Below are 20,186 nucleotides of genomic sequence, written 5' to 3'. Positions count from 1 at the left end.
AAACCACCAGGTGGTGGATCTTTTCCAGAGGGGACACTCCTACAAAAGGGGAGGACACACACTTCATTCACACACGTTTTCCTCCCCTTCCTGCACGAATAGTGTGACAAAGCAGAGGCAGCCGGGGTACGCGTTCAGCAGTAGCGCCTGCACTGCTTAGCTGCATTCTCGCAGATCAGATCTGGGGCAAGAGGGCAGCAGGCCATGCATAAACACAACTAGGGGAGATAATGGTGCCCAGCTACTCTTAGGAACTGAAGAGCTATAGTGGTCCATGTTTCACTGCTAGACAGTCTCTGGTTTTGCTAACAGAGGGCAGAGGAACTTGTGTTTGCTTTATATAATAGGCTCCAAGTTTTTTATTCATCAACAAAATTTATTTTTTTTTCAAACATGGGGTGCTCCTCGTCCAGTGCACAGACTGTTGATCAAGAGAAAAGACCAGGTACAAAGCCAGAGGAAAGCAATGGAGATACAGTGGGTAAGTAATCACCTAGGTAGAATTGAAATGTTTAAAAGTGAAATTTGTTTGTGTGTTTTTTAATTGGCGAGCAGAAAATATGATTTATACATTTACTCAAGATATGTACAGTAGTTGCTCTAAGTTACTTTCCTTTAGTCAAGTCTTGCTGAGGGGTGTGTGACTGCTGCTGGCTGCTCTGGAACACTGTGTGCTTTTTCACTCTTCGCTGCTGCACAGCATACTATAGTACCTCATGGAGAGAATTATTCATGTTAACCCTTTTTCTCATCAGTGCCCAGAAGTGGATGACATTTATTTTTAATCGGCCATTTCTAGGTTGATGTTCATTAAAAGTGTGTTGACAAAAACTACATTGCATGATTTACTGATGAAGTGAGAGCTGACTTGTATGTTAATGTTTAATTCTCTCAACCTTATTGCACAAAGCTAATTGGGCATTTACATGTAGGTGAACCTAGATTGTTAGAATTTAGCTCAGACTGCATACAACTCTAACCGTGTAAAAACCAGCTGGGAGTGTTTAGCAGTCCATCTGCAGCCTGAGGCAAGAGTTGCAACCCAACCTGTTTTCCGCCACTCCACAGTAGTCTGATTTCTGACTTTAGATATTTTTCACGCACAAAAAATAGCTTCTACAAGATCAAACTGATGTGATCCAAAAGATTAGGGCTGCCCACTTTTATTCCTTAAATGGACCAATTGGTTGTTTTGGTCTTAGTCGACTAAGATTTGTTTTAGTTGGTTAGACATTTTTATTTATTTATTTTTTTTAAATACTGAATGACTTATTTCCAAGAAACTTATGAGCACATCTCTGGTAAACACAATATTTAAAGTGGTGCTTTTGAATGACTCTTTGTGGAGAAACTCAGTTTTACAGATCTGTCAATTAAATCAACTAATCGATTAGTCAATAGATAAAATCATGAGTGTTAGTCGACTAAGAATTTCTTTGGTCGAGGACAGACCTACAAAAGATAATAATAATAGCTTTATTTATATAGCACATTTTAAAAACAGATACCAAGTGCTTTACAATAAAATAAAGAGGTAAAAAAAAGATCCAACACTAAAGATATAACTATAGACAATAATATAAATAGTTACAACAAATGTCATCAGTTAAGAAAACGCCACAAGATAAAAGTGAGTGTTAAGAAGAGATTTAAAGGACAATACTGAGTTTGCCAGTCTGAGATCTTCAGGCAGGGCGTTTTACAGCTGAGGGACCCACCCAGACAACCCGGTCACCTTAGTGTGCTGCTTCTTCATGCTTCCAAAGTTTGTATGCCAAGGTTTTCTCAAAAAGTGAGTCGCTTAGATGAACATCTATGTATGCATGATGAGGCGTGTTTGAAATTCACTCCTGGAATTTACAATTCACACAAACAATAGATGCCGGATTGCAAAGGAGAGAGAGGAGGGGCTAGGAGACTGATGCTCTTTGAAAAGAACCCCTTTCAGGCTGCTGAAATTCCTCTGTATCTAAACATGCGGTCATGCTCTGTGGGTAATCGCCTTGGTTTGTTTGGCTTTGCATATGTACTCTCTGTGTTCAAGCCTGTGCACACGCCTACCAAGAGGTCTGACACAGACCATGATTGTCAATTCATGGGTTTAACCTACTGGCACATGGCTATGTCATGCCTGGCACAGCTGCATGTACAGTATGTTCTCACTCCATCTCCATCTCCCCACATAAACACAACATGACAGTTACTGTCCTTGTTAGAAAGTGTCCCTTTTTTGCATGTAATTGCTCCAGCTCATGCCCCCCACCAAGCTAATTATTAGGGTAATGTTAAAATGTTACTATAACACGCTCATCAAGTTATTTGATATATTTCAACATTGATCCAGCTTGATATGCTACGATGACAAGTGGCTCATGCCAGCCACCAAGCAAATTCCTACGGTAACATTCTAACGTTACAACACACTCATCAAGTTATTTATAGCATGATTGTTTTGACCACAGAAAACAGCGCTGGGCTAACCCACGATTGAATTCACCACATACTATAACGTTGACTACAGTAGCCGTATGGGTTGTCAATTCATCTAATTGTAAGTTAGAAAGTTAACGCTACATTAGCTAACGTTACCTTAACGTTACATTAGCTAACGTTAACTTGTCGCTGTTTCATTAGAATGAAATTACATAACGTGAATAAATGTGACTAAATGTAACGTGAAAAACATAACAATGACAACTCCCATGATCCCATGCTACTGCACGACACAAAGTCTGTCTTTTGTTATTGTTTTGATTGAGAGACCCCTAGTGGCCAAAAACTACATATTGTACGTTTAATACCTGGATTGAAATAAGGAAAAAATGTAGCTTAAAAGTTTTGAGCAAATTAGCTAACATTAACTTGTCGCTGTTTCATTAGAATGAAATTACATAACGTGAATAAATGTGACTAAACGTAACGTGAAAAACGTAACAACGACAACTCCCATGTTCCCATGCTACTTCACGACACGACCCAAAGTCTGTCTTTTGTTATTGTTTTGATTGAGAGACCCCCAGTGGCCAAAAACTACATATTGTACATTTAATACCTGGATTGAAATAAGGAAAAAATTTAGCTTAAAAGTTTTGAGCAAAGTTAGGGACTGTCCAAAGCCTAAACAAGTGGTATACTTATGTATTATACCTGGTATAGTTCCTCTGTATTTAAGTAAAGCATTTCCACCTTCCACTATGTCACTGTGTGATGTTTGTGTCAGGGCATTTTCTCTCCAGCCAGCCAGCTATGGTCACCTGCAGAAGCTCGGGTCCCTTTCCAGGCTCTTACATCACCCCAACAAGAGAAGCAGTTATTGTACTATTGGCCCTGGCAGGCTTCTCGAAATATGGCTGAATGGGAGGAGGTTTAAATCATACAGTGTACCATCTGTCTAACAAACCAGCTGTATGCCTTTGCCATCCAAGCCACCACTGGTCCCATCCCCTGTCCAGGCCCCCCGTTTGTCCCCCTCCCTCCCCTCTGTGCTATTGGCCAGCCATGGCACTGTTTTGACTGGGATCCCTGGCATCTTTGGCTGCTAAATCATGTTTACACACGGGTCATCCATGCCTGGAGAAGCTGTCTCTGTCTCGACCCAAACAGACTTTCCAACCCCACGTTGTGGCTTGCTGTGCAGACAACAGCTTTGTATTTTCTGTGATAGTTGGCGTTTGAGGTGGATCTCTGCTTAAAGAACTACACACTGATGGAGAACATGTTTGAAATTGGTTGAAGGAATGTTTTCTAAGTCAAACGCCATTATAAGGATTTAATTTCTGAAAACACTTTTACTTTTGCAATCTACACTCTTAGCTCAAATGTGATTTTTAGAAATATTTCACTTCACATAAACACTTTTCCACGTTACGTGTTCTTCCACTGGTTTATTTTCATTTGATTTGCCAGGCCGTCACATTCCCTTCCACCCATCACTCTCAGCTCTCTTTACCACTTCAGACAGACAAATAAAATCAGGAAGCTGCAGCGTCCAAACTATCTACCCATTCAGCTATCTGAAAACCCTTCTGGTATTTGCGAACAAAGTTCGGACAGTGTTTTTGTAAAGATTTGTAAAACTGTGAAATACTGTTGAAGGAAACTGTAATAAGACACGTTGAAAGCTTTTCTTAGGCCGTTGTGATTCCTGTAACTGAGATGTGCGTTGCCATTCCTGACATTTGACTTTCCAAGCCCACTATTGTTCCTTATCTGTTGTATTTTCATCCAAGGGCTGATGGCTTGTTCACACAGTTGTAAGAGCAGGGGGTCAGGGAATGAGAATAAAGGTAGGGTGTCTTTCCAAAGTATTTCATTTCCTCCGAGAGTGGCTTGCATGTCCTCTGGGCTTTAGACAAACAGGCTTCAATAAATCACATTTCCAACTACGGAAATGAAAGGAGGTTTTCTTTAGCATGCAGTCTGTGTCCCTTATTTCCCATCTCCTGCCTTTTCATGTTGAGTTAAACTATTGTTTTGATTTTTAACACGTTATTATTTTGAAACCAGTTTTAAATAAACACCTTTTATTTATTTCAGAAAAGAACATATAGGAACATACAGAAACACCCTGCAATATAGCAGTTGATTTTTTGTTGAACGTCGCAATTAGGATGCACTTTATGAATGTATGAAAGTATGTTGTCATGACAAATGTGGTAACACAAAACCATTCAATGCATAGATTCACTTAAAGACCCCCCTCAGCTCAAGCTCAATCAAGTTAGGAATCTTCTTTAATCTTTTCTGTTCTGCTCAGCGTTGTCACGTAGTTACTGATACAGATTAACAGGGCCTGTGGAAATGGATACGCGATCACATGGCCTCACAAAGGACTGTTGAAGATCAGTGCCGCATGCTTGCCAGTCGTAAATCCTAATCCAGTTTCTCTTGTCATCCCTGTACTGACAGCACTCAGAAACGGTATCATCCCAGAAGATGCACAGACCATTGAGGACCAGATGCAGTTGCCTGTGCAGACTGCCTTACCAGACGATCTTCAACCGGGAGCCGATGATGAGGCAGAGGCCGTGTTGGTAGCCCTGGAGGCCCAGGAGGATCTTGGCTCTGGGGAGGACCTCCTGACTGCTCCTGAGCCTCGGCCAGAATCTGCTGCCCCTGCAGAGCCAGCCCCAGAGGCCGCTGTTCCAGCAGAGGCCGCTGCTCCAGCGGAAGCCGCTACGAAACCTGAGGCTGCTGTAGCTTTGGTGGAGGCACTTCCCTCTGTGGAAGAAGCTGCCGCTGTAGAAACTGTAGTGGCTGAGGCCGCTCCGGAGGTCCAAGCCCTTGTTGAGGCTACAGCGGAGGCCCCTTCTGATGAATCTGTTGTAGCTGTGCAGGCAGAGACCCCTGCTGTTGTTGAGGAGGTGGCCACTGAGGCAGCAGAGGCCTCTCCTGAAGTTGCCACCCCTGCGGTTGAATCTGTTGTATCAGAGCCAGCAGAGGCCTCTCCTGAAGTTGCCACGCCTGCTCTTGAACCTGTTGTATCAGAGCCAGCAGAGGCCTCTCCTGAAGTTGCCATCCCTGCGGTTGAATCTGTTGTATCAGAGCCAGCAGAGGCCTCTCCTGAAGTTGCCACGCCTGCTCTTGAACCTGTTGTATCAGAGCCAGCAGAGGCCTCTCCTGAAGTTGCCACGCCTGCTCTTGAACCTGTTGTATCAGAGCCAGCAGAGGCCTCTCCTGAAGTTGCCACGCCTGCTCTTGAACCTGTTGTATCAGAGCCAGCAGAGGCCTCTCCTGAAGTTGCCACGCCTGCTCTTGAACCTGTTGTATCAGAGCCAGCAGAGGCCTCTCCTGAAGTTGCCACGCCTGCTCTTGAACCTGTTGTATCAGAGCCAGCAGAGGTCCCAGTGATTGTGGAAGAGGCAGCAGCTGCAGCGGCTGAGGCCCCTGCTGAAGTGGCTGCTCCTGTGGAGGCAGAGGCTCCAACTGACAATGCCGCACCAGCTCCTGCCTCAACCGCACCATGTGAATCCTCAGAACAAGGTGAAGTTTCAGCACCAGCACTAAGTGAGGCCTCAGCACTAGCTGAAGCGGTAGCCCCAAGTGAAGTTGTAGTATCAGACGAGGCTTTGGCACCAGCTGAAGCTGCAGCCCCAGGGGAAGCTGCAGCCCCAGCTCAAGCTGCAGCCCCAGGTGAAGCTGTAGCCCCAGGTGAAGTTTCAGCACCAGATGAGGCTTCAGCACTAGGTGTAGTCTCAGTACAGGCTGAATCGTCAGCACTCATTGAGGCAGCACAGCTTCTTATAGATCCAAAGATTGCGGCAGCAACTATTCCAGAGTTACCTCCATTATCTCCAGTCACTGTTGAGGCCCAAACTGAGCCTCAGAAGGCCGTTGAGGAGGCAACAGCACCTCCAGCAGCAACAACTGTGAGCTCAGAGTCTGCGGCAGCACCAGCGGAGGCTCCTGTGGTTGAATCCACCCCAGCTGAAGCACCCTCGGCACCAGCCCCTGAGGCCTCACCGGAAGGTATGGAACTCTGACTAACTTTTTACAACAATAAAGCTTGATTTATGGTTCTGCGTTGAATCTAAGCCATAAGTACTACGTAGGTACGTGTAGATATGGACCCACCGTAGCTTGATGTGCAGTTCCCCAGAAATGTAACTACACGTTGTGCGAAGCAGACCGCAACAACTGTGATTGGTCCACTTGGCCATGGCTTGGTAGCGGCACATTTCCCCCTACTCATTTCCGGGTTTGACTTCTCCATGAACAACATAAAATTGGGGAGACAGGGGAGACACTTTGTTTCTCCCACTATGCCTCTAGAGTCAGTAATCTCTCCGAATCAGCCTTAAAAGTGGGAATAGATTAACACAACATAATCTATCTAGCTAGCTATTTAAAGCTGATTTGCATTTTCAGTTGACACACTGCAATTCCTCTATGACTATCAACAGCTAAAAGAAGAATGACAGTAGGATTCTATTGGAAGATGGCTGCCATTGTTGAGAGTTCTGTATGTCTTGAGAGAGTTCATGGCTCAGTGACTTACTTGATTAAACGCAAAATTGTTTCCTGACAAACCTGCCATGCTAACTTTGACTTTAAGGTGTCATGTTTTGACCTGCTTCATAAGGCATAACCCACCAATACTGACAGATCAGAGGGCTGGGTCTCTGGGTGGAGTTCAGACAATGCAGCATCACCACTGGGTGAAATAGCTCCAGAATCTATGCAAACATGCAGTAGACACTAAGCCTGTACAAACAAGCAGAAAATGGTGAAAAGGCAGAAAGAGGTCAAGACACAACATAAGACAAAAAAGACAGATGAAACTGAAGTGATGTGCACAAAGATGAGATGTTGTTTACATTCAGGTAAAGAATGAATGGTCCTTCACTAGCCAATATATCTTCTTGTTAAACATACGGCCAAAGTAATATTGTTTTACATCACCACCTCGGAGGTCCTGCCATTGGTAAATAAGCGGGTATCCAACGCACATACGGTTATTAAAAACAAACTCTCTGAACTATTCAACTGTTCTTGTAATAAACCAATCCTTCACATAGGTTCCTGTCTGTACTCCTGTGATTGGTTGGAGCTGACAGGATGAACAGGATATTGTTTGCCTGTGAGGCTGAACAGACAACGCTGTGTGAGAAATAGAAAGCAGCCAAACACTCTTAGAGCGAGAAATGAAGGCTTGTCTTGAGTGTGTCGATTATAACAGGAGCATGTTGTCAGCACAACAGATCCAGTCACGCAACTCTCACTCATTGTACTCTATTGTGAACTGACTACAGAATAATCATGCCCTGCTGCTTCCAATTACATAAGACGATGTAAATGCCCTTCAAGCCTGACTGCATCCCAGTCATCATTCAAAATCGTCAATGTGTTTGTAATTACTATGTATGATTCTACTCAGATCCTCATTTACTTTAACGCTACTACATCTGTTCAGTTTCATTTAGAGTTTGTTCTAGTGATGCCATTTGTTCCCTCAGTACTGAAGCTAATGTTTTTAAGACAGATACAGACACAGCAGCACTCCTTTACATACTTGGCCCTGATATGTGGAATTTGACACCTTTTTTAAATACAAATCTGTGAGATACACTGTGTACAATTATTGACTTTATTTAGAAAGCAATGACCATTAAAACAGTGCCAACTGTCAAGTGTGTATTCTGCATATTATCTCACTAAATGCATAGTACCTCCAGTAGTAGGGGCAGAGCTCGTGGTTTTCTGTACCTCCTGCACCCCACTCTAGACTCTCAGAGAACATGCTGTACTTTTAGGGAAGAGACGCCCCTCCAGGCAGCATGTGTAGTATACTGGTCCGGTGTGAAAGACATACAGTATTGCATAACGTTTATGAGACTTTTTCTCTGGAGGCTAGGCTGTGGGCATGCCAGACAAATTACTGCACAGTAGTTTGTGTGTGTGTGTGTGTGTGTGTGTGTGTGTGTGTGTGTGTGTGTGTGTGTGTGTGTGTGTGTGTGTGTGTGTGTGTGTGTGTGTGTGTGTGTGTGTGTGTGTGTGTGTGTGTGTGTGTGTGTGTGTGTGTGTGTGTGTGTGTGTGTGTGTGTGTGTGTGTGTGTGTGTGTGTGTGTGTGTGTGTGTGTGTGTGTGTGTGTGTGTGTGTGTGTGTGTGTGTGTGTGTGTGTGTGTGTGTGTGTGTGTGTTCGCTCAGACGCCAGGCAAATCACTAGAAGAACCAGATGTGGCTAAGGAGAAATGTTAGCTCTTTACTTCTCCTCTGTGGTGCATTGTTACAGTAGTTAGGTGTTTAGTTTGGTGATGGTAAAGTCATACCGTTTCTGTCGGGCAGAAACCTTGTATCTCCAGATTTCATATTTCCTCTTTTTTTCTTCATATATCAGTGCTATTGGTCACTCTTTATAGCTGTCTATGGGTTTTACAAATATTTAAGCAGTGACGAGGCGATTTTTCCTGACTTCATTTGAGGTAAATGGCACAATCAAATGTTCTCAAAGTAGCGTTTTTGTCATTTCCTGAAAGACATACGAGGCTTTTACAGCACAGCGACGATATTCTTGAAGCTCAAAGTTCCCTCAGCGTGAAAGATAATGTGGTTTATATTGTATTATGTATTGATTTTGTGTGTGTGTGTGTGTGTGTGTGTGTGTGTGTGTGTGTGTGTGTGTGTGTGTGTGTGTGTGTGTGTGTGTGTGTGTGTGTGTGTGTGTGTGTGTGTGTGTGTGTGTGTGTGTGTGTGTGTGTGTGTGTGTGTGTGTGTGTGTGTGTGTGTGTGCGCGCGCTCACAGTGGTGTCTGCAACTGAGGCCTCTCAGGATACAGACAGCGTGAAAGCCAAAAAGGAAGACTGAGTTGGTGAGAGCACAACCACACTTAAACCCAATAAAAATACTGCAGGATCAACTCAGTATCCTCAGTACCCATACAATAACTTTTTCTGGGGGTAAAAAACAAGTGCATGGTGTTGAGGAGTGGAATATTGTTGATATGATAATTCTGTCAAACCTACTCTGAATGTGAATTGTGGAAATGTATGTCACATGTCTAAGAATTGTCTAATTTTATTCTTTATCTTCTTTCAGACTGAAGAGATGCACCAAAATAACTAAACCCCCAAAGCTACCATTGCACAGAAACTGGAAGAAAAACAAGACAAAGCAATAAACGCTACATTTTCAGTATTGTCATCAGCGCTTACCAAACTGTACACCAGATACGTTAATTTGCATGGTGCCTTGATAACATGTCATTTAGGACATTTTTCCTACATTTGTAAATATAAACCTTTTATTATGTTTTTCTATTGAGACCTTAAGTGCCTGGAGCCACATACAGTACTCTACACGCAGGCCTATGCAGAAAAAAAGGCTATAAAAACACTTAAGATGAGACAAGAGGGTGCAATACTCTGTGAAATCTGTGAACTCTTGTGAGTGTGATTAACTAGGGAAGGGTACTTCAAATAGCTGCTTTTGAGGAATACAAGCCAAACGCAACTGTGAATAAAATTATGCAAAGAGTTTAAGGTGACACAAACACCAAACCGGGTGGATGAACACACCAACTAGGTTTACACTGCCAGCCTAATTTTGTATCCCCTATATTTAACTGATTTTAAAGTATCACATTTTCACAGATTTAATTTTAAGGTTTTAATAAGTCTACACATTTCTAATTGGTGTTTTAACATTACTTAATTAAAGCCTTTCTAATAAGGTTCATTTAATTAATAGGAATGACAATACTAAATGTCATATAACAGTGTGGACAGTGTAATACTGATAAGCACTACTGTAAGTCAAATCTGTGTTTATTTCTGTTTTAAGTAAGGAAGGAAACATGCATGCAGATGATCAGATGCATATAAAAAAGATTAGTAATGACATAATCATTGCCAGGTTGAGGATGCAGATGATAACCCAAGTTCTGATATCGTCTTGCTGTTCCATGAAGCCATTTTGTGAAGCTGCACCGCAGCTGGCAGATGTTCATTTAATTATCTTTCTGAAAATTAAGGCGTTTCAAACTATAAATTCAACAACGCATTCTCACGAACGTGGTCGTATGATATTTTACAAAAACTTGTTTACACCCATTCGTATGATATCCTATGAAATTAGGCGACCGCTGCTTGGTCATGTGACAACCGGTCACATGGCAGTTAAATTTAGCCGACAAAAGGTGACTTTTGAGCACTGTGACACAGTGAGCTGCCAGTCGTTTCAACAGCCTTTACAGTTAAGTTTAGCGGTGGCGACAGTTAAGTTTAAGCACCAAAACAAGTAGTTGCATGGGACACGAGAATGCGTTTCCTGGGTGCGAGTCTTGTGTTTTCCCCGGGACGCGAACTCTGCTCCACAGCCTAAAAGCCCTGTGTTTTATGATTTCTTTTTTATGACATCCAGCAGCAGTCAATGAGGTGCATATAGCAAAAAATACTGTGAATACATATGAATTAAAGTGCTCTACTTTTCGTAGCGATATGTACGAATGTTGGATGAAAACAGCCTAATTCAAAGGCCTCTTAAGGCCTAGCAACGCTGATGACATATGCACGTTGGTTTTGGTTTGTGTGTATTACATACATGTGTCGCACATTAAGAGATCACCTAGGACATGATTTTTTAATTATTAGTTCTTAGTCTAAGTTCTTAGAAAATTATTTCAATTGTGTAAGATGTGATGTACGGAAGTGGAGAATGGCCGTGCTTTAAATTATTGTTTCAATGCCATTATCTCAACAAGATCACAAGTTAATAATTGGATTTTGTTTTTTTCGAGATCACGAGATACTTATCCCGAGGTAACGAAATAATTAACTTGGGATCTTGAGACAACCGCGTTAAAACAATAACAATTGCAAGCACGGCCATGCTCTGCTTCTGTAGTGATGGATATTGTGGGAACAAATTTGTTTTGATGTCTGTCTTTTTTCATCCGTTTCTTTCTCTGTAATATATTCCTTACCTGAGCTTTGTCTATGATTCTGCTAACCTAGTGTACAGAATAAAGTTTGAATCACTAATACTATGTGTGTTTTTTTTTTTTAAATGAAATGAGACCGTATGTCAACCACCACATTTCTAATACCCCAATTCATTTTTTTTAAACAGAGTGCTGAGTGACAGACACTTAATTATCCAAAGGTACAGGACTGACCTTTAAAAGAGTTGTGATTTTCATCATATAATCTCACAACTTTTTAAAGCAAGATTATACACTCACCTTAAAGATTATTAGGAACACCTGTAAGATTTCTCGTTAATCAACCAATCACATGGCAGCTGCTTCAATGAACTCCAAACTGAATGTCAGAATGGGAAAGAAAGGTGATCTTAGCAACTTTGAGCGTGACATGGTTGTTGGTGCCAGACGGGCTGGTCTGAGTATTTCACAATCTGCTCAGTATCTGGGATTCTCACCCACAACCATTTCTAGGGTTTACAAAGAATGGTCTGAAAAAGGAAAAACATCCAGTATGCTGGAGTCCTGGGGGGCGAAAATGCCTTGTTGATGCTAGAGGTCAGAGGAGAATGGGCCGACTGATTCCAGCTGATAGAAGATCAACTTTGACTCAAATAACCACTTGTTACAACCGAGGTATGCAGCAAAGCATTTGTGAAGCCACAACACGCGCAACCTTGAGGCGGATGGGCTACACCAGCAGAAGACCCCACCATTTCAAATTGGTTTCTTGAACATGACAATGAGTTCACTGTACTAAAATGGCCCCCATAGTCACCAGATCTCAATCCAATAGAACATCTTTGTGAATCCCACAAATCTCCATCAACTGCAAGATTCTATCCTGTCAATATGGGCCAACATTTCTAAAGAATGCTTCCAGCACCTTGTTGAATCAATGCCACAATGAATTAAGGCAGTTCTGAAGGCGAAAGGGGGCCAAACACTAGCTATGTTTCCATCCACACGTTTTTCTCAGAATTAAGTGATATCGAATGAAAAATGCCTTATGGAAACAGTAAAATTCGATAGAATTTCATGAATATCGACTCAAAGGAAATACTCATCGGATTTTCTCTTGATCTATATACGGCTGATGGAAACGTTATTTGCTGAATAAATTAATGAATTGTGATTAAGTTTTAGGTCATTTTATGGTTGCAACCCGCCAAAAAACAAAGAAGTTTTAGTTCATTTCCGCCCAGTATTTCCGCTCTGTTTGCACACATGACAGGTGTCAACAAAGACAGATGGAAGTGGACAAACAAGGAGACAAGAGAGTTTTTTAATTTAATTTATGAGCAAAATATAAAGTCTATTTTAGATGGCAAAAATTTAAGAAATGCCATAATTTATCAGGAACTCACGAAGGAAATGACCAACAAAGGTTAGGACAAGCTGTGGGACACACTCCGGAGTAAATGGCAGGAGCTCTAACAGAGATTCATGTCTCAAAAAAGAGAGTTGTCTCAAAAAAGAGAGTTGTCTCTCAGCGGTGCCGGAGGGGAAATAAAAGGCAAGTTCCACCTTTTTGATGAGCTGGATCAGATCCTCAGCCAAAGGCCCATCGGAGCTTCCTTGGCTTCTAATATTAACAACAACTGTCTGGCAAAACTTTGTTTGCAAATGTTTGCTTGAATGTTGTGCGATTCAGTGTGAAAATGAATGGAAACACCTTAAAATGTCTCAAATCAATTCGATATACCAATTTAAACGCAAAACAGCATGTGACGTCATTACGCACAGGTTTTTATTCGCTTTAAAGCTGTTGGATGGAAACACACTTTCACCAGTTTTATTCGCATGAGTTTTTCTACCAAACTTCAGATAATTCGATTGACAAGTGGATGGAAACTTAGCTACTGTCTTAGTAGGGTGTTCCTAATAATCCTTTAGGTCAGTGTAATTTTACCAGGAAGGTTAATTTTGGAACAATTTTCAGTAAACAACTTCATATCTAACCACCACACTATGATTTCTTTTGCTGTGCATAGTCCTATCACCTTCATAGAAACTGGGAAAGTAGTCCCTGGTGATAAAAATTATTAATGATTATGTGTACAAAACATGCCTAGGCTTGACCACACATCATTTAAAACAAGTTCATACTATGCACATTCCACCTGAGTCAGGGATTATGTAAACACTTACCTATTTCCTTCAGGGCAGTTTGTAAAAGACCTTGAAAGGTGTTCAAAGAAGGGAGTACTTTAGTAGTAGTATTTTGCAGCTTATTGCATGCTCAGGGTGCACAACAAGAGAAAGCAGTTTTACCAAGCTCTGAGCACACCCAGACATTTAAAAGTTAAGTTTATTAGTTTATAATGTCGTGGACGGTCCCCCTTAATTAACTGTACAGTAAAAGGAGCAGCTTTAGCCTCTACGGCTAATTTTCACTTGTAATGTGACAATATGCATCCTAAAATACAATTGTTAACAAAGAAAGAATCTAATTGTAGATCTAGAGATATAAGTAGGTGGTTTACCTAACAATGTCTTGGCAATAAATAGCAATGTGCATTTATCACAGAGAGCCAGGTTCTGTCCGAGGTTAAAATCAAGTTTTTCTTCGCCACCGTCACACCAAATGTTTGCTCTTGGGTGGAATTGTTGGGTTTCTGTAAATTGTAGAGTGTGGTCTAGAACTTATCTATCTGTAAATTGTAAATTGTAAATTGAGATAACTTCTGGTATGATTTGACACTATAAATAAAATTGAATTGAAATTAAATTGAAAATACAATGGTGAATGCGTGAACCTGCTTGTTCCAAAACATAATGCAGCGTGGTAAAGAATGCAGGCTCACGCTGACTTTTTATAATTACTTCACAGGCAAATTGAACAATGAAAACTTGAAAAGCTTATCATTTTATCAGCTGATGTGTTGTTTGGCTGGAATCAAATCACGTGGATCCCCAGCGTTATATGGCATGTGTTAACCTATCAGTCTTACAAACTTTGCTGGCAACTATATTTCTTTTGAGTTTTGAATTGTAAATCAAATGGATGAAACACTATGCTCATAGTATAAATCAAAATAAAAAATCATTAGAACATTGGATAGAGCAAGACTGCTGTAATCTATAATCTATTTTTGACCATGATCTGGGCCAGATCATGCTGTCCTGTTTATTAATCCTGTACAACCCTGGAGGGCAACAACAGAAATCCAATATACAAGAACTAATATAAGAAACAATCACTGAGGAAGAACAAGAAACACATACAATGATCATCAGACCCAAATGGAATCTCATTTTTTTTTATTTATTTTTTACAGTTTTAAGTGATGATCCAGAATGAAAATCTGCTGAATTTAGCGGACTATTTTTCTGCTTACGGTGGAGATGTGGTAACATTCAGAGTTTTATTTTTATTTGTCTAAAATCTGCGGAAGATCTGCTGAAAACTCTGGAATTCTGCTTCCACAGATTCTGTGTACCCTGGTGATCATCTACACAGTATAGTTTTGTTGACATCAAGGAAACAAAGAACCACTTAAGCGAATTAAAAACATTTATTATTGAGTTATATATAATCATCCATCCTCTGGCACAATGAGAGGCGATACACTGCTGGCTGGTGACACCAGGGCTGCCAGTGTAATTCAATAAGAGCAAACAAGCTTAGACATACTTTTCAGCTATTGTAAGTGGAATGTGAGCAGAGGGAATTTAAAATGCAGTATTGTCTCCAAACATGTCTTATCAATGTTAATGAGAGAGGAGAAAGTGTACTGCTCCTGACTGCTGTTGGTCTGCAAAGTGACCCACAACATGTGTATGACAGGGTTACATTTAGAGCTGGGCAATATATCAATTTTATAGCGATATCGTGATATGAGACTAGATATCGTCTTAGATTTTGGATATTGTAATATGGCATAAGTGTTGTCTTTTCCTGGTTTTAAAAGCTGCATTACAGTAAAATGATGTACTTTTCTGAACTTACCAGACTGTTCTGTTTTATTATTTGCCTTTACCCACTTTATGTCATTATGTCCACATTATTGATGATTATTTATCAAAAATCTCATTGTGTAAATATTGTGTGAAAGCACCAATAGTCAACACTACAATATCGTTGCGGTATTGATATTGACGTATTTGGTCAAAAATATCGTGATATTTAATTTTCTCCATATCGCCCAGCCCTAGTTATATATCTTAATGCTTTATTAAATATGATACATCTATAAGAGAATGATTAGTGCTCTCCAGGAAATTTGTTTTTTCAATTCATGACTGCTCTAGAAAACAAGGCGCATACTATTATTTTCAGTGATCATGGGGTTTCCAGTTTGTATTTTTTTGATAGATGTACTTGTTAGGAAGCATCGGTCAGAGGGCCTAATGCAGCAACTGCTTCTATCTCAACCAGTCCACCCTAGGATAGAAGACACAGAGAGAACATACGACACAGTTTACAGATGGCTTGAATCCACTACACAGAATCAATAGACACGAGCATACTGTTAAGTCTTCATCAAATACGTACTCTGGGGAGGGCAGCAACCTGGTAAGCAGCTCTGGCTGGGTAGTTAGTGCTGAAAACTACAGAGCAGCACATTTAATGGCATCAGGTTACCAACACACATTTTTAAACATGTTATATTAAAAGGAAATTGACACATGGCAGAGCTTTGGCAAAGTTTGACAACTAGTAAGTAAAACCCCAAAAAAGTACAATCTGATATATAAACAGTGTAACTTGAGATTTCTAAGAAGGGTGTTTTTTATGGTTACTCCAAACATTAGGCACAACCTGGTCTTTTATCAAAACAATAATTTAAAGTGGCCATATTCTGCTCATTTTCAAGTTCATAATTGTAATTTGAGATTGTATCAGAATAGGTTTACACGGTTTAATTTTAAAGAAAAACCCATATTTAGTTGTACTGCAGCTCCTCTTTTCACCCTGTGTGTTCAGGTCTCTGTTTTAGCTACAGAGTGAGACCTCTCAACTTCTGTAACATCTTTGTTGGCAGTCATACATGCTCAGTAGCTAGGTAAGGACTACATGAGCTAGCTAGCTGTTTCTCCAACTTCAGCCTGTACAAGGCAGGATTAGCCGGGAGACTTCTTCTAAACCAGGGCGCACTTCACACTTTGCGTGGAATACCTGCAGAACAGGGACATGGAAGTAGTTCTATAACATTTATTTTGTAGATTAGGGTGAATATGTGTGTGTTGTAGCAGTGTTTTGCCATTGAGAACGAGCTAGCATGCTAACGGTTAGCCCCCTAGCCCCCTTGTTTCGGCTTGTGACATAGAAAGCCGTGCAGATTTTGACCAGCTCACCAGGAGACTGAAGGCAGGACACATTCAGAAACCGTATCTCACTCAGAACACCATGGATGGATTATTTTCAAAGTTTGTATGCGTGTGGAAGCACCAGAGACACAAAATAACACCTCAAATCCCAGAAAAAGTGTTTTTTTCATAATATGGGCACTTTAATAAGCAACATGATGATATGAAATGCTTATTTTTCTACTTTCTGCCACTGACTAATATAAAGTAAAAATCCATTTTCATCACAGATATTTGACTGTCAGCAAGGAAAGCACAGGTGTAACTCATAACACTAATTAGGGGCTCCGCTCCATTGTCCCAGTGAGTGTGCACAAACAATCGTTACGGTTATTATTTACACCTGTGCTTTCCCTGCTGAGACAGGCAGTGAAAAGGGTATTTTTGTTTCTAAACCTACATCCAGTTTATGAAAGCTTTTGTACTTGTTGTTCCTGACATTGAGTGTCTGGTAGATGTTAACTAAAAAAGAAATCCTCTTGTACAGAGGAAATTATGTGTTTTGAGGCAACATTAACAGCATGGGTGAATTAGCAAAAGCTTTTCAAAGTACATTGATTTCTCTGCACACACATAACACTGTAATATTATATAATATATAGTTTATAAGATTATAAGATAGTTGGAACTGGGACACAGCTAACGGCCCCACTACAGAAACTCTACTTCATCAGTAGAAAATCCAAACCATTCATTTTGTTTTTATATATATATATATATATATATATATATATATATAAAAAAAAAATATATATAAAAATATATATATATATATATATATATATATATATATATATATATATATATATATATATATATATATATATATATATATATATATATAAAATATATATATATATATATATATATATATATATATATATATAAAAATATATATAAATATATATATATATATATATATATATATATATATATATATATATATAAACTACTTCAAATGACACTGGTACATATGGTACATGTAATTAAATATTTCTGGGTTCCCATGCAGGCTTTGTAATTACAGTTAAAGGATTTCTGGGTGTCTCTGGAGCATCAGATGTGGCATGTTGTCTGACATTTACTTTAAGGCTTAAACTACTAGCAGCAGCAGCTCAGGTTTCACTCTGCTGAGGGACCGGCTTTAGAGACTCTGAGCAAACATCGGCAGTCCCTGTACCAGTGTGGTGACAAAGTCAGCTTGTTTCTGAATATTTGTTTTTTTACTAGTACGTGTGGACGTGGCGTAGTGCACTCTCTTGGCATATATACAATATGAAGAGGCAAAATCAAGGTTAACTCTCTTCTCAATGAATATAAAGCTTACATGTATGTGACAAATAAAGTACCTTTACCTTACCTTTACCTTACCTTCAAGCCAACCAAGTAAATGTCACGTATTTACAGTAGTAACAAGCATGTTTGCCTGGTTAATGCAGGATCCCTGAACTGTGCTGACACCCAGTGGCAAAGTCTGTATTGCCAGATGCAAGTGATGGTCCTGACAAGGCCTATTACAACATGTTTTGATTTTACCATGGCTTTTAGCAGCAATACAAAATTCCACTGATGAGTGAATCCATGATACTTACACTGCTTGTAAACGTCGTTGACATTGGTGAAGTCATTCATGTCAGCTAAGAGCACTGTGGTTTTGACAACTGCAGGTAACGAAGACAAGTGTATATTAAGACCTGTGATAAAAGAATTCTCCTCCATGTAAACTTCTATGTGACCAATTCAAAATGCAGTACTTTTCGGACTTTTCTCACCATTCTCATAACCACACCCAGCTGCTTTAAGGATTTCACCCATATTTACAAGAGCCTGTGAAAAAAGAATTTCCAAATGAAGGTGCTCTGTTCTTTAGACATTAATTTTGATTTGCTCGTTTGTGAGACAAGCAGACAGAGTGATGAAATGAGATTAAAATGAAAGGAGATGAAGCTCCTGAAGAAAGGATCTCAATAACATATTCTAATCATACACTGCATGTATTCAAACTGTAGCAGCCTCGTGATGAATAGAATATGAGAAACTTAGTGAACAGAATAAAGTGGAATAACAGGCAACCACATCATTACAGTAAACAACTTAAATAATATCTTCGATAGTTTCTAATTTTGCATTGCTCTTGGTTTATGAATGAATGAATGAATGATGGGAGGGTATTTTATGGTGGGGCACCTGTCTGGTTTGAGCCTGAACGCCCCCTTCCACCAACTGTCCACTGACAGGATCCATCCCCAGCTGTCCTGAGATGTACATGGTCCGGTCTACCACCACTGCTTGGCTGGGAGACACACAAACAGGAACAAAGGATCATTTAAATGGGGGAAATTGTTGGGAAATTGTTGGGTCATTGTAAATTATAGTGTGGTCTAGACCTACTCTATCTGTAAAGTGTCCTAAGATAACTCCTGTTGTGATTTGACACTAAATAAAATGTAATTGAATTGAATTAAAAAGCTCTTTGTATGTATTTATTGTTGTACTTTGTAATATCACCATTTGATTTGCCTTTCTTTCTTATCAACTCCCAGAGTTCATATAGTTTAACTGCTTCCACAACTGCAAGTCCAGGTGTAGAAGCTGTAGCCTACATTTTGACCAAACATTTTAATGCAAAGTTATACTAAAGCTAACATTTAGTATAACTTCCCTTATAAGGATAACTGCATTAAGAACACTTTTAACACTAAACTATGTGCATAGTTTACTGTTGATCTTAATAGTTTAGCCTTTCAATGGTTTTCAAAGTTTAAAGTACAATCCAAAAAACGTGTACTTTGCTCCCAAGCCAGTCTCATTCATTGAGTAACTACTGGCCTATATATACCTCCAACTACTACCCAACGACACACTGCACTCCCCAGAGCACAAAACACTAAACTATGCTATGTGCTTATATTGAGGGAAAATATGAATAGCCAAAACTATCTAAACATCTTACCAACACTGTTAAAATATGGTTTATGAATGTTATTTTGACTACTGCGTCAGCTGCGTGCCAGTTGTAACTTGTTCCGACTTCAAAGCTCTTCTCATTCTCACCTGTACGGGCCGATAGCAGCAGGAGCTTTTGTTGTGCTGATAATCCTCCTGATTAATGCAGCCATTTTATTAGAAATATGTGTAATCAAAAGCCAGACCAAAACAACTGCTGTGACAGAGCTGCTGTACAGCTTATGGAGAACGAAAAGCTGCAAGAGCATTGGATGACGTAACGAGAGCTGCCTTACTGTAAATTACGTTTTAGACGCGCAAAAACATTTCTTTCCCCCAATTTATTTCACGAGTGAGTGCATACTATTGAAATATAGTACGCTCAAGTCAAGACTAGTCATGCCCGTTGTTATTATTATTAAATATCCATGGTCGTGACCAAAGAGGACATACTGTAAGAGAAATTAGCTTGGTTGATAGTATAACTTTTTGTTGCGCTGATATACTACA

At 40.0% G+C, this 20,186-nt stretch overlaps 2 protein-coding genes across 4 annotated transcripts; one reads left to right on the top strand and one right to left on the bottom strand.

Moving 5' to 3' along the window:
* The first annotated feature begins 86 nt into the window (after positions 1-86).
* On the top strand, positions 87-11,478 carry LOC114557847 (fibrous sheath CABYR-binding protein). Of its 2 annotated transcripts, XM_028581529.1 has the most exons (5): positions 87-481; positions 4,909-5,726; positions 5,841-6,468; positions 9,243-9,308; positions 9,536-11,478. In XM_028581529.1, exons 1-4 carry the CDS (start codon positions 394-396, stop codon positions 9,302-9,304), a joined length of 1,596 nt encoding a protein of 531 aa, XP_028437330.1. In that variant the 5' UTR covers positions 87-393; the 3' UTR covers positions 9,305-9,308; positions 9,536-11,478. The 2 variants fall into 2 exon arrangements, with proteins under 2 accessions (XP_028437330.1, XP_028437329.1); XM_028581528.1 differs by having other exon boundaries at positions 4,909-6,468.
* Positions 11,479-15,507: 4,029 nt separating this feature from the next.
* On the bottom strand, positions 15,508-19,952 carry LOC114557398 (2-iminobutanoate/2-iminopropanoate deaminase). Of its 2 annotated transcripts, XM_028580826.1 has the most exons (6): positions 19,785-19,952; positions 18,918-19,023; positions 18,503-18,557; positions 18,323-18,391; positions 15,916-15,971; positions 15,508-15,804 (listed from the first exon to the last, which is right to left on the bottom strand). In XM_028580826.1, exons 1-6 carry the CDS (start codon positions 19,943-19,945, stop codon positions 15,745-15,747), a joined length of 507 nt encoding a protein of 168 aa, XP_028436627.1. In that variant the 5' UTR covers positions 19,946-19,952; the 3' UTR covers positions 15,508-15,744. The 2 variants fall into 2 exon arrangements, with proteins under 2 accessions (XP_028436627.1, XP_028436628.1); XM_028580827.1 differs by lacking the exons at positions 15,508-15,804; positions 15,916-15,971 and adding an exon at positions 16,497-16,539.
* Positions 19,953-20,186: the final 234 nt, after the last annotated feature.

The sequence above is a fragment of the Perca flavescens genome, chromosome 6, assembly GCF_004354835.1.
Source record: "Perca flavescens isolate YP-PL-M2 chromosome 6, PFLA_1.0, whole genome shotgun sequence".
Lineage (NCBI taxonomy): Eukaryota > Metazoa > Chordata > Actinopteri > Perciformes > Percidae > Perca > Perca flavescens.
The sequence above is the reverse complement of the archived record's forward strand: the minus strand, read 5'-3'. Positions and strand labels throughout refer to the sequence as shown.